The sequence below is a fragment of the Aptenodytes patagonicus genome, chromosome 14, assembly GCF_965638725.1.
Source record: "Aptenodytes patagonicus chromosome 14, bAptPat1.pri.cur, whole genome shotgun sequence".
NCBI lineage: Eukaryota > Metazoa > Chordata > Aves > Sphenisciformes > Spheniscidae > Aptenodytes > Aptenodytes patagonicus.
The window spans coordinates 11700348-11714776 of record NC_134962.1 but is presented as its reverse complement, the minus strand read 5'-3'; the positions used below and the strand labels follow the sequence as shown (position 1 = coordinate 11714776).

At 43.9% G+C, this 14429-nt stretch overlaps 1 protein-coding gene across 2 annotated transcripts in view; it reads right to left on the bottom strand.

Annotated features, from left to right (window-relative positions):
- Window positions 1-4118: 4118 nt before the first annotated feature.
- The window catches only part of STK4 (serine/threonine kinase 4), a 48218-nt gene continuing 37907 nt past the window's right edge, over window positions 4119-14429 (bottom strand). For both annotated transcript variants that reach the window (XM_076351722.1, XM_076351723.1), the window contains one exon: window positions 4119-7394. In XM_076351722.1, the coding sequence (XP_076207837.1) occupies window positions 7236-7394 (159 nt within the window). In that variant the 3' untranslated portion in view covers window positions 4119-7235. The remainder of the gene's footprint in view (window positions 7395-14429) is intronic.

Below are 14429 nucleotides of genomic sequence, written 5' to 3'. Positions count from 1 at the left end.
TCCCAGCCATTTTGCTCACAGCTGTGGCTGTTAGCAAGGGCGGGGGGCAGTGCCTGGGATGAGGAGGGGATACAGCACTGTGGCCACACTGTCGCTCCGGACACCCGAGAGGAGCCGGTCCATCACACCGGCAGCTGCGTTCATCCCCCCTTCATCCCTGCTGCTTTCATTAGCTCCGAGTATTAAGGCAGGAGGGCTGAAGCCCACCCAGACAAATTCAGGCTAGCTTGTGCAGGCCAGCAGCTGCTCAAATACCACAGCTGTGTTTAAATCCCATCTCCTGGCATGGAGAATGTCCCCCTTGGCTTTAGTGGCCCTCATCACATCCAGCCTCCGCTGCTTTCCTTGCTGCAAAGGCAAAGCTCAGACCGGCTTCCAGCACCCAGCCAGCAAACTGCCCGTGATATGGACTGCAGTCATCAGCAGATGAGAGCTATCACTACTTAAGCTACGTTATCACAGGCTGCCTCTGGCCAACACTGCTTGTAGACTTAGAAAAGTTCAGTAGCCCCTTGGGAGGTTTAGAAGAGCCCTAAAGATAGCACGACACAGCACCAGGCTGCCTAAGGAAATACCTTTACACTTGCAGAGGGTTTTAAGCCCCCAAGCAGAGGCTGAGCACGCAAGGAGCAGCATCCCCAGCCAAGCTGAGCAAGCTCAGTGCCAATTTTCTCTCCAGAGAAGAGGTGTCCCACCAGCATGTCTGGCTACTTCAAGGGGGTGGTTGCTCTTGGGAGCTGGCTCTCCTGTGTTTCAGGGGGTGTAGTTTGTGCTCTGATGCTGCTTGGGCTTTATCCTCCTTTACCCCGAAGGCAGCATAAAAGGCTGAGCTTGTTCCTGATGCTGTAAGTGGCCTCTGGTGCTCTGAAATGAGGGGGGTGTCTCTAGGCTGCTTGTCTGCAGGGGACTGGCTTGGGGGGGGAAGACTTACTGCTGCTCTCCCTGCGTCAAGTGCATTCCTCCACTAGATGTGATAGGAGGGGAGGATTAAAAATAGACTTTAATCTTTATTCCTTTGAGAGTTTTTCCATTAAAAAAAAAATCCACACGCTGCTAATCTTTCCAAGGCAAAAGCTCCCCCAACTTGGGGGTTAAAAGCAAGGCAGGACCCTCCTGTGAGCCCCTCTGCCGTGCTGCAAACGACGGCTGCCCTCGGAGGGGGGCTGGTGTGTGAGAGCCCCAGGCTCGGGTTTGGGAAAGCCACAAACGATGTTTTCTTTTTTTAGCCTCCTGCTCTCTGTGAAGACATTAGGATTTGTATGGCTATGAGTAACTGCACTAGGAAAATCCTCCCACTGCTGTGCAGGCAGATCTAGCGGCGCTCGAGTTCTGCAGAGCGGGGAAGAACTGGGTGCAGGAAGGTGCCCAGCACCAGAGGAGTGGGTGATCGCAGCCCACGTTCGCGTTGGCAAGACACTTCTGTGCAGCGATGGGTTGCCAGGACTGGTGTAACTTACTATTTCTAAGGCAAGTAGGAAATTCATGTTCTTTTGCTAATCCCTAATCAGTTTTCCTGACAGTGACTGTTTTCATTGGGTACAGTGGGTAAATCAATTAAACACTTTATCAGGTTATTTCTACAAAATCTGCTCTCCACACTCACAGAATGATTGATGAAAGAGTGACTCTTGCCTCCAGGGAATGGTGATTAAGGAGTAACCTTATTAAGCTATTTCATGCAGCTGAGAATTAGACAACTCTGCTCAAAGAGACAAAGTAAACGTCATTACTTTTATTTAAAACTTCTTTGCCAACTTTCAGATCTGTGACGACCCTGAGTGTGGTCTGTGCACTCGGCTGGTTATTGGAAAACCGGGAGATTTTACAGGGCTTGATCTGTAGGAGGAAAGACTCCTCGCTGGCAGCGTTTCTGGGATCTGTCCTGCTCGTAGGCTCCTACAGCCCTGCTGATCTCGGTTCAGGGCGTCAAAAATCAGAGCTAACTGCTGGAGTACGTACGTGTTACATCAGCATTACTTGTAATTCCTGTATTCGCTGAACTATGTATAGAGACCAGTAAAGGCAAACAGTGCTGTAATTCAAATTTTTCAGCATAATTTTGTAAAAAAACCTTTCTCCTCGTAGTAAGAAAGCGCCAAGGTCTGCATATACTCATGGGTTCACTTTAGCCTTTATCTGAACCATAGCTATTAACATAGTTGTAGGAAATACATCAACTCAAGGCTTTCGTTCTAACCGTTTGAGATAGCTAAATGAATAGCCTTGAAGGTGTGGAATTAAGTTAACCAAATACGCCTAGACAGGTCACACAACTTCAGGAAATGAAAAACACAGGTCAGGCCTGCAGGGAAGCACAGCACCAGCGATGCACGTCCACGTCCAGACATCGAACCCGGTGAGAGCAGCAGAGGGGGAAAGCTGCCCTGTGCCTTCGTTTCAAGATCATCCCCTCTACGGTCAACGAGTGATGGTCCAGAGCTTGTGCGCCTCTCGGGGCTGAGGAAGGGCTGCCCTACAGCTCAGCCACCCGTTGATTGTGCAGAGGCGGGTCTGCAAGAGGCTATTCTGCTGCTGTGAGCACTCTGGATGAGATTCAGGGACTCTGGGCTCCCGCCGCTGTATTGATTTTAACAGCGACAACCTAGAGGGGAGCAGAACAGACTGTGCTTCGTAGATGGAATTTAATTGTTTTAAAGTTTTTAAACAAGTTGGCTGTCTTCCTGGACTCTTAAATTAAAGGGCAATTAAGTCACTTTCAGTCTGGAAAGAGCTGATGGGTGTTTCCTGGTTTGACTCTTTAAAGTTTTGCCAGGGTGATTAATGCAATGAAAAATTGTCAACTCTCAAGTCAGGGCTGTCAGCCAACACCCAAAGCATTTCTCTAAAGCACATGCTCAGACTCTTTTGGCCTGTGGACAGGAGGAAATGGGACAAAATGAGGGTGTAGGAAAGAGTAGCTGGGCATAAAGGACACTGACACAGCAACACCTGTACCTTGGTACTGAGAATTATTATGGGAGGAGGAGAAAAACTGCTGGTGCTATGGGCTTCGTGGAAAGTTGACTTTTCCCTCATGGGGGAGAAAAACCTGGCTAAACATCAGCCCCAGCTCGTGGCTACTTGTCAGTGTTGGTGTTAGTTATATGCAATTAACGTTTGTGCAGCAGGTGCACTGCTCCCAGCATGAAGGGAGCGCACGTGAACACTCCCCCGGTACGGCTGCAGTGCTGCTGCTGCACTGGGAGCACAGCCCTCCCTTCGTGCTGGGGCTCCACAATACCCTGGTAACGTTGCTGAGAATATGCAAGAGCTCCAGGCTTTCCCAGTTACTAGAAATGCCCACAGTCCCCCTCCCTTTGATTTCCACGCTCTTTCCTAACATTTAAAAGCTCAAATCTATTTTGTTTCTTCCGGGATTGCTAACCAAAGCTGACTCCTGAATGAATTCTGTCTCTGCTTTGGTTAGTCATCCCTTCACGACAGATTTAGTAACTGCTTAGGGAAACCACGTAGAAGCCAACAGTTCTCCGTTGGAAGACAGCACCCACTCACTGTCAACTTCATCTTTTTCCGAGCTAGAAAGCTGAAAGTGCAGCAAGTCAGCCAGAATTAGGAGAATGAGCCTCTAGCCTCACCTGTTGTGTAGGAAGGTGGATAAATTGATACATACCTAGTCCCAAACCTGACTGCAGGCTCAGGAAAGTTGCTGCAGTGTGAAATAACAGAACAGAGATAGCAAGGATCGACAGCAGAGCTCACCCTCCCCATCTGCCGGAGCACCCCTTGGGGCAAACGAACCTCCTGCGCGACTGCAGCTCCAGGAAGGGCTGCCAACGCTCCTCGGTGTGCGGGGAAGCAGCCTGAACGTCCACCGCGCGTCCCTCTGAACTGCCGCAGAGCTGGCAGCACACGGACCTGCCCCTGAACTGAAGCAAATCTCTCCTTAAGGTGCAGAATTAATAATGCTTTAAGGCTAAAGAATTGCCTGTTCAAAAACGTATTTGACGTGTTTACTGCTTGTGTTTGTTAGAGCTTGTATGCTCCTCCAGAATTTTGCATAACATTGGTTGACTAGAGGCACGTCATGTTAAAACTTGTCCTGATAAGCAATAACACACCAGAGTACTTTAACGCATAAATATGAGTCACAACACTGATGCTTTCAGGTAAGGACAGTTTATTTGCCCCTTTGAACAAATAAGGCAAGATATTTGAGAAAGATCAAACAAAATCTCCCGTATCAAACTCAGATGAATGCAATAAAAGTTACTATTTCATACATATACAAACTAATGACCCAACACTATTATATACAAACAGCCAGATCTTACAAAATAGCATTTCAAGTCAGCACTTTATGCCAGTGTTGCTAGTTTCTTTGTTACAAAAAAGTTAAAGCTACAAACTTCACATTTTTAAGTCTGACATGACTGACATCATCAGTATCTCTGGGTTTTAGAAGCAAAGATAATGGTTTGTCCAGAACACTTCCAGCAATGCAGATGGACCCAAGGAGCACACAAATGCAGCTTCAAAATTAAGCAAGCTTTTTGCTTAAAAACTTTGTCGGAACAGCTTTCCCTTACGGTACGAGCCTTGGTCTTAGCCTGGAGGACTCTGAGAAGTGAGCAGGTACTATGTTCCCAGACACTCCACAAAAGGGGCCAAAAAGGGAATTATTTTCTCTAACAGATTGAAAATCAGTGAAGGAGAAAATAATTCCTCTGCGTTAGAGCTCCAAGTGCAAGAAACATCATCATGCCTCAGCCACTGCAAGCATTTAAGAAAGGTTCGAAGACAGTTAAGCCATTGGACCAGTTTTACTTATTTTGGTTCATTTGCTGTATTTTAAGACAATCACATCAGCAAAGCAGAGTATTTCAAGAGTGCTTACATTCAGTTACAGCAGTCACAGGTTGCATATTCCATAAATAGACACCACCCTGTGGTGTTTCACCTAAAACTTGGGTTTTCTAATGCCCTCCGATCACTAGAAAGTTACCTACACAGTGCAGAGGTAAAACTACTCCCAGCAGAATCTGCTTGATCCACGCCACATGCAAGCAGCGCACCGTTTACCACGTCACATATCCGTACGTCTATCGCACCAGAGGCGGTGGGCCAGATCCATCCAGATCCATCCGAGTGACTAATACAAGATCCAGCGCTTGACCAGAGAACTCCCTCCTAAGTTGTGGGAGTTTCTTTGATGCAAAGGACGCTCACGAATATTGCTCGTAAGAAACACATGTTTAGGGCAAGACGCATTGCACAGATTTCAGACGAGCACTGTATGAGCCCTGATGTTCACACAGCACTTCACTAGACCTCATTAGAGAGTCTGGACTAAGGGATTTTAGTCCGTTAACAAAGTTTTTCATTACTTGGTTTTCCTAATTGAAAACCTTCCCAATACTTGAGGCTACCAAATAGCCGGTTATCCCAGGAGGTACTCTTACTTCAGCACCCTAGATACACTGCTTACTGCCTCCCTTTTCCCTTAGGGACAGCTGGTTTGCTGATCTCTGGAACAGCTGTGTTTGCACTGCGCATCAAACTGAGACAAACCGATGCAACCAGATCTGCAGAGGGGGTAAAAATGGCTTGGTTCCTTTCACAGCAATGGAGTTATACCTGTTAAGAGTAGCCAAGAGTCTGCTCCGAGGGGAAAAAAAGAGCCTACGGAGGTGTGAAATGAACTCTTCACCTCTCTAGCAGCATTTGATTCAGGAGACACTGCTATTTAGTTTAATTATCTGGGTGATGTACCAAGGCCTATTTCAGAAGAATGACATGGAAACTGTTCCCTCTATCAGAGCAAAATAAAAATAAATCGGTAGAAATACTTGCTCTGTCAAAATATTTCATCATATGCTAGATACATCTAAAACTATGTACCTCTGCTGTTACAGCCCGTGGGGCAGAGGCATCACTCGGTCTCTGCCCTGCAACTAGGCTGACCCCTTTGCTGCTTCTGTTTTGCTCTCCACTCTACTGGTGTGAGTTAATTGCACCATCCTCACAGCGATTGTACACGCTGGGGCATTTTTGTTGATTGAGCTATACTGGGCAGGAATGGCAGGGAAATTTAAAGAAAGAACACAAGAGCATCCAGAGGAACTGGAAGAGGAGAGACCGAATCTCTTCCAGTAGGACATCAGTAATTGTCTTCTCATCCAGATCAACTTCGCCTTTGCTCCACCACCATAAATGCACGTCTTTGTTAATTCAAAGTCTTTACTTTCAGTTCAACTCTTCTGATGCGCTAAACCTTGCAGAAATGTGAAGGATTGTGAAATTATTTTTTTATTCAAGCATCTAAAAATGTAACTTTGAAATGAAGCCTATAAAATATTTCACAAACTGTGGAGATTTTTTAAGTCCTCTCAGACACAGCAGAAGTACCTAATTCCTGAGAGAGGTTCACACAACTTCCACCCATTCGAATACTCTTTCCTTTTCCTGCACTCCACTGTCAGCAGGGTCTCCCTGAAGGACATTTCCAAGCAGACGGATGAAGGGGAATCAGGTCACCGGTTGGCTTTTGGTTTTAAGTCGGTGTGGATTTTCAATTGCAGAATGTAATTTCTGATGGAGGCACAACATGCTTTATCTACTCATATTAACTCATAAAGTACACAAAAAGAGGACAAAACTGAGGTCTTGAAGAAACCACACTTGCTTAAAGCACACAGTGTAAGGCATGGGGCTTATTACAGGCTTTTTAAAAAATGAGATTTAAGTTTCTTTCAAAAGGCTGGAACAGTTTGTACATGCTCTCACCTGCTTTCTTCAGTGACCTAAAACTTATCAGTACCTTAACAGTAGAAAGATACAGTTAAAAGCTTGAAATTGAGTCTGTGCATTCACAAAGAAAAACAAAAACAAAAAACACAAAAGATGCAGCCGTTAAATACCACAATCCATATTAACTTAAAACAAAATGTACTACTGAAAATTCAGTTGAAAAGAGAGCGAGCCAACTTTCATTAGCCTATTTCTATCTGTTCCTCTGATTTAAAAACAATCCCCCTAAAAACAGTAACAAAAGTCCTTCGGAATAATGTTTTAAATATACATCTAACATTAAAACATACCATCAGGATTTTCCACTTAATGGCATTCCTGAGTTCACAAAGGTGCTATGGAAAAATAAATGAGCAGAAGTATTGCCCTCTATTTTGCTAGCATATTTCAATAGAAATCAATCTGTTCAGTAGTCATAAGAGCAAGGAGCTGATTGTTTGAGGATGGAAGAATATTCTACCAGTGGCTCAGAAGTTCTGCTGCCGCCGCTTCTTGGCTTCGATGGCATCGAGGATCGGCTGCCGCTTTGACTGGTACTTCTGGCGGATTTCTTCAATCTCCTGCTCCATCATGGGGTCCAGGGCTGAGAGCCTCCTCTGAAGTTCATCGACACTCCAAGTCTTTAGCTAGCAGGGAGACGAAAGAAGAACAGACATCGGCATCAGTATAGCCACCATCCACACATCTACAGGGATTTTGCTGCCCATCTGATGGTCACAACAAGTCTTCCAGTAGGAGAAGGTGGAAGAGTTCTGCTCCAGGCTGCTGGGCTCCTCTCTCAATGAGACTGGCGTAAGCCTCAGGATACTGGCCTGCTTTTGCTCATTTCACAGATATATTACATGCCCTGTCTAGTGACAGTGTGAGTGTATAAAACGATGAGTGAAATGTTTCCCACACTGAGTTGTTTTTCTAATGCTTCATTTTGCAGGCTTAGAACAGAAATACTGTACTGAGATGGAATAGAAGTGAAGTTCTCTCCCCCTCCCCTTTCCTTGCAAATAAACTTCCTTCTGCTAAGTGACAAAGGGAGACAGAAGGGAATAGGAAGAAGAAAAAAAACATTGACAAAAGTTGCATTTGGAAAAAAAAAAAGCATTTATGTACAATCAGGCTGAACTTCAATCATGGTGAGGAATTCAAACTCCTCTAAGTTAGAAATACCTGAACACACACAACAGGTCACTTTGGGTCAGCCTCATACTGATATAATATGCAAGTACAATTTGTATTTCACTGTACACATGAAGGTGTCAGGCTAGTCTGGACAAGCTTCCCCTCCCTGAACTCCCTATCTGCCTGCCCTTTGTTTAATTGGTTCTCTTGTGCGTGCCAATTTGCTGAGAACTGGCACAGAAAAGTTTTATTCTGTGATTAGAGATGCCAAGTGTGGCCTGGGACAGTTAAGATTGTCCATAGCTACACCCTTTACATAATATTATAATATTATAACCTGTGGAACAGACAGGATTTTAGGATTATGGTAAAAAATATGGACACTCTAAGTGCTTCAAATGTTCACCTAAGCACCAGTCCTTTTCCCATCCAAGACCAAAGTGACCCCCAGAAACACACGGGAGACACTGTTTTACAGCCACTGCAGCAGGATGGGAATGACTATTTGCACCACCTGCTTTCAGTGACCACCTGCTGTGAAACTAAGAACATGCAAAACAATTTGGGGTTTTTTTCCATGAACAAAGAAGTGTCAATTTTTAGATTTTCAACAAATGTCGTAATTGAGTGACTTATCTTTACTTCAGTTAAATGCCAGTGACACTGCTGTCCTGTTTAGCTGTTAATTAGTCAGCTATCATGGTTATTCTTCAAGCCATTTCTGAACCAAAACACAGAGTGAAACGCTTGCTGCCTATTATAAAGCAACGACTGAATTACTGGCTGTTGAATGGCAGTTGTATAGTTTGCATCAGTCCTTAAAACGTATATAAATACAAAAACCAGGACATATGGAAATCCTGATCCTTCCTGAGGTGGAAGAGATACCAGTCCCCAAACCACAAAGTCATCTGTTAGCTGATATCTCACAAGGTCTTTTGAAATTCTTTAGCACATTCCGTTAAATAAGATATTTCCTAGTTGCAGTTACAGGATTCACAAATCCACTTCAATAATCTAAGCACAAGCAAAACAAAACCTTTTTAGCAAGGGTATACAGTCTTTCGGCCTCTCCAATCAGCCATTTGTTCATTAGAAAGACAAAGCACTTCCTCCACAAAGATATACATTATTTATACACATTAATGCAACTTTACCCGACAGCAGTTTAAGTTGATGCATGGCACCGGTTGCCTTTTCACACTAATTTATTATGGAGCAGGTAATTATTCAACATTCCCCTGCCTCACAGTCCAGGGAATTGAACGGTCAAATAAAAATGCAAAAAAGAAGAAAATATTAATTCAAGCACTGAACACATACACCAAGCAGCTATATCGGATCAAATGGCTGTCAGCTCTCTCAGAGTACCCAGCGCTAGAATACTAAAAGAGAGTTTTGGAACAGATCTAAACCACCTTGATCATGGCTTAAGCCAACTATTAGGTGTCAGAAATCGTCCCGAGGCTGCAATCTTCCATGGACACCTTTTGAGCATTCTCCGTCATCCTCCCAAAGTGCTGGGTGCTGCTTACAGCCAGAGACAAATCGCCAGAGTCGGCGGACCAGAGGGCAGAGCAGATTTACAGCGATGGTCTCTCCAGACCCCGAGAACATGGCAGTAAGAAGAAAAAACTGCCCTATGACTGTTCTTGAACATAATCTAGCATCATGGGACATCCTCCATGGATACCGACACACAAAGCCTTTCTGCTAATTGTAAGCGACTCCTTGCCAAGGGACGCCATGGCTTTGACAATTCCTGGGACTGTGTGTTTGTCAGGACAGATGGCTAGCAGTATGGAAGATGCTTAGAGTACAGCAAAGTCTGGAGTGGGCAAAAGCCTACAGATATATATTAATATGAACAAATCGGGAAGCGGGTTACCTGCACAGATGCGTGATGCAGAACAAAGTAGCTACTTAAGGAGACTGATCACGGGTTAAACAGAACGGGGATGGTGGGAGAAGGAAGAGAGGCAAGTTGACGCAGTGCAAGAATCTAAGAACACAGAAACACATCCTGTGCGTAATGCTGCGTGTTGATGAGGATGAACTAATTACAGAGTTTTTATCTGGAACAACGTCAGCGTGACGGCGAATGCCATTCCTAAAAGAGGCAGAGAAGCCAAAGGGCAACACTAGTAAAAGGTCCAGAACGTGACTGTTCACCACAGATGAGCCGACGAGAGACTGACAGGAGTCCAATTACTAATGAATGAGCGCCAAGCGCCCACGCAGTTGCAGAGGACGCCTAGCCCTCTGCTCCCACTGTGCTTCAGGCCCACGATAACACGAGCCCTGGGACCTGGGCTGGGCTATTACTCAGCTTGTCCTTCTACTTGCACATGCATCTTTAAAAGAAAAAAGAAAAAAAAAAAAAAAAAAGAGAGAGAACTGCTTAAAACGTCATGGCCTCCATTTCACTTGCTGCTGGCATTTCACTGTAAACCAATGCCACAGACAGACTTTCCCCCAGAAATCAAGTTTTTAAACTCTAGCATATCTGTCTCTGCAGTGGCAGAGTCCTGGGATACTGACATTATTCTCTTAGAGAAACGCCAGAAGCAAGATGAGAAAAGAAGGACAAGGACAGAGCATCTCATGACAGACGGTTATTCAGGGTAGTCTCAGCACTGAACAGCTGCAATTAGAGCTGGTTTTAGCCACGGGCTCAGTCCCATCCCTCTCCTCACTTCTCCTCAGCAATTCTTCTGTTGTAAGAAGTCCAAGTGTCTTTGTGAAATCTATCTATTTTTGTCCACAGTGATCAAATTGCTAAGACAAACTTTCAAAGGAAGGAATCTCATTTCATATGTAAAGACTAATAAAAAATACTTGTTCTAAGGTTGGTCAAACACATCTATCAACAAGGAGAGGCGGCAGCGCAGCGAAACTGTTCAAGCAAGGTTGTATGTGCAGAAAGCTAATTTTTAACCGTTTGATTAACAGTTGTATTTTTACTCAAGGTTTTGAGAACGATCTTAACTCTGTAAAAATGCCCAACTGAAGACAAACGTCAGAGGTGCAAGTCTTCACCTGAAAGCCTCTTGCCCACAGCCACGCATGCCGTTCGTTGTTCCTCAGGCTGCAGACACCACTGACAGCAACATCTTGTTTTACTGTACTGATGATTTCTACTATGTAATTCAGAAGGACATATATAATTACGTCCTTCAGAAGGACATAACCTACGGCCTTTCCATGCATATGCAGTAATGATGGACAAATCAGAAACAGATAATTTGATATCCAATTTATTCCTCAAGGAGAAGATTTGTAAGCTATTCATGACATCCCTTTGTCAGCATTTCGGACAGACTTGTGGATAACTACTCCGCTGAACAACGTTCACATCAGCAAACTGCTTCTGAGTTGCCGTCCTTTCAAATCAGCATTTTAAAAATAGGGGAAAAAAAAAAATATACCACTTGCATTTGTTCCAGTCAGGTGGAGCGTCACTGCAACATGATATCCTACTGAATGTAAATGAATCTAAGCAGCAAAAGGAGAATAAATAAAGGCTCTCTGCAGACACGTTAGACACAGCCACAGGTTCAATATTCAAGGGCACCACGATCTGAAATGTATACCTATGCAGTTCTGTCCCGAGCAAGAGGCAGTCTAAAAACCTGCCACAGAATTTTTAAACAGACCACGCCAGATTTCTATTTCACACAAGATCTACTGTAAAACACAAAGCCTAGAGAGTTAGCTCAGCCCCTTCCCTGTTCTCAAGAAAACCAAACAAAAAACCCAAACAGTAAAAACTTTTTGCATTAGAAGCCGATGCAAATGATTTATCACAGTTCTCTTGGTGTCCACAGTCCTTACACTGAAGAGTACCCATGCCTAGTTTTCCTACAGCAGGGTCTGTAGTTTGACCAGTTTGGGACCTAGCATACTCCTCCGGTCCCTCAACAGCCCTTCAGCAGCACAAGGTCACCACTGACTCGGGCCAGTCTGCACTACTGACAAAAATACGATGTCCTCCAGCAATCCCCAAGTCAGTTCAGCTATCATTCTTATCTGCTCCTCTACCAAAACCACTGCCAGCAAAATCCTCTTGCTGCATGAATTATGAGCACCAAATAGAAACGAGCTGTTTCCCAGCAGCTTTCACACATTTCTCCCCCAACAAAGAGTTTCGGCCGAGCACTAACTCACCAGCTGCACAGGAATCAAAAAATATTATCTTGGGGCAAGTGAAAAACACGTTCCTCCTGCAACTTTCTTTTTACTTGCTGACACTGAATCTGATCCCCAGATTTAGCACAAAGCCTTTTCTTTGCATCTTTGCAACGTGTCATGCTATCTGGGCTTTATTTTTAAATACTGTCTTAAAAGTCCTGAAGCTTCTGCCAGACATGAACCCTCCATCTCCAGGGAGGGGATGGGGTTGTACTACCATCATCTTTCAAACGTGCAGATGGACCCTGACTCCTGGAACAAAATCAGAGTATATATGACATTGGTGAAATGGGGTAATTTCCCTCACGGCGAAAGTATTTGAACAGTTTTGCAGAAGGAGGATATTTTCAAGTCTTGATACTACAGCAAATCCTACAAATAAAATTAGGAAGTTGTTTTCTCCTTCCTTAGCCCTCTAGTCATACCCCTCTACCATAATTTCTGCGAGTTTGAACACTTGCCTTCCACATGCTCACACAGAGTATTTTCTGAATATCCTCCCACCTTTACCACCCATAGCCTGTGGCTTTTTAGAAAGGAAACACCCAGCTGCAGCAATGGGTCTGCCTTTCACCCAAATATTCCAGGTGGCATTTACTGCTCAACATAACTTGATATCAAACTTTTAAGTTTTAAATAGCCTTTAGAAAAACTGGCTTTAGCAATTATCACTTCATGAGGGGCAGTGGGAGTTCGAAGACTAGAATACAGAAGTAATAAAATTGCAGCTTCCCACGCTACACAGGGAAATAAATTCTTAGTGGAAAAGATATGAGCTAGATGGGAACTAAAGAAAAAACAAATTAATTGTCTATTTAGCATAGCTTTTATTGTTATATCTTCCTTTTCTGCCTGGTTTTACACTGCAATCTAACAGTTCTTGACTGCATGCCCAGTGATCAAAGCCCCCCAAAGAAACTCACGACATCTTGAATCATATTAGTAGGGAGCACAACTCTTCATTTACTTTTGTGTATTTAGACAGACAAAATCTAAACATGGCTTGAGAAGGGTTTTTATCCAAACCAAGTTATCCAAGCTACGCTAAACATTAAATGCCAAATAGGAATTTGTTGCTAGAGAGAATGAAAAATATTACCACTGTAATACAGTAGCAACAGGCTACTTTGGAAAAACAAAACAAAACCAAAACAACCAACTAGGACTACAATTGTATGGAAGCACATCGGAGCCCCTCACAGGAGGCTACTGATTATCACCCTCGACACCAGAAGTGGCTACATACCAGAGATAAGTAGAAAATAATTCCTACAAATAGCCTATTAAGTGTTCAAATGTCCTTTGGGAAGGGAGGCTCTTCACAGAAGAGACTAATTAAACTCTTGCTTCACTTGACCTTGGCTATCAGCAATGCTATCAAGATGCTTCCCTTCCGATAAAACCAAGGGCACACTTGTACTTCCCCTCCAGGATCCTGCGGATCAGTTTGATGCGTATCCACCTCAACTTCTGAACTTTTCTTCTATCACCTCCTCAAGCAGGGTTTTATTTTTGGGAGGCAATCACCCATTGGATGCCACTTGCTGCGACTATTTGTAGCAACCACCTCGGAGTGTAATTCAGCCTGCAGCACGCGAGAGTGCCTGGGTGCTATAGAAGTCCACGAGCTAGGGAGAGGTGTCAAATCTCAAGAATTCATGAATGCAAGCTCCAACAAGTGTAAGAACTGAGATTATTCTGGAATTAGCCTTCCGTAATTTGAAAGACTGGTTAAACACGGTATCAATTAAATGCTCGTATCAAATATACTCTGAGGGAACAGATTACTGAATAGTACTATGCACTTTTTTTAAGTCAGCAAAAAAAGCATTCAATTTCTCTGGCCAAAATTAAATGAAGAGGATGATTTCCCATGCTAAGCAGTGCTCCAGACTTTAGGTCTTGAAATTGGTGATATAAATTGGTGTTGTAATAGCATGCCATTTTTTTTCTTTAGCATTTTTCCTGAAATGCTGGCTCAATACCATTTGGCATACTTTCAATCACTGATCTAAAAATTAAGTGCCTTGTTCTCATTTATGTTCCTAGCATAAGGAGGCCTCGATATAATGTATGAGCAGGCATTAACTACTTATTCACTGTAAGTTGTCCAATGCAAGGGACACAAGAGTCTAAGAACGTACAGGTACTTACCGCCCGCTTTTCATCATGATTGTCAGGTCCCTACAACTTCACAAATCTGTCAAGCAGCCATGCTACAGAGGGGTTACGGGAAATCAGAACAAACCCCAGTGCCTACACAAACATTAATTATCTTGATTTTCCCCCCTTTTAGCATTAGCATGTCAGTGAAGTTTCTCACTGTTATGAAAGCAATGGATGAAATGCACTCA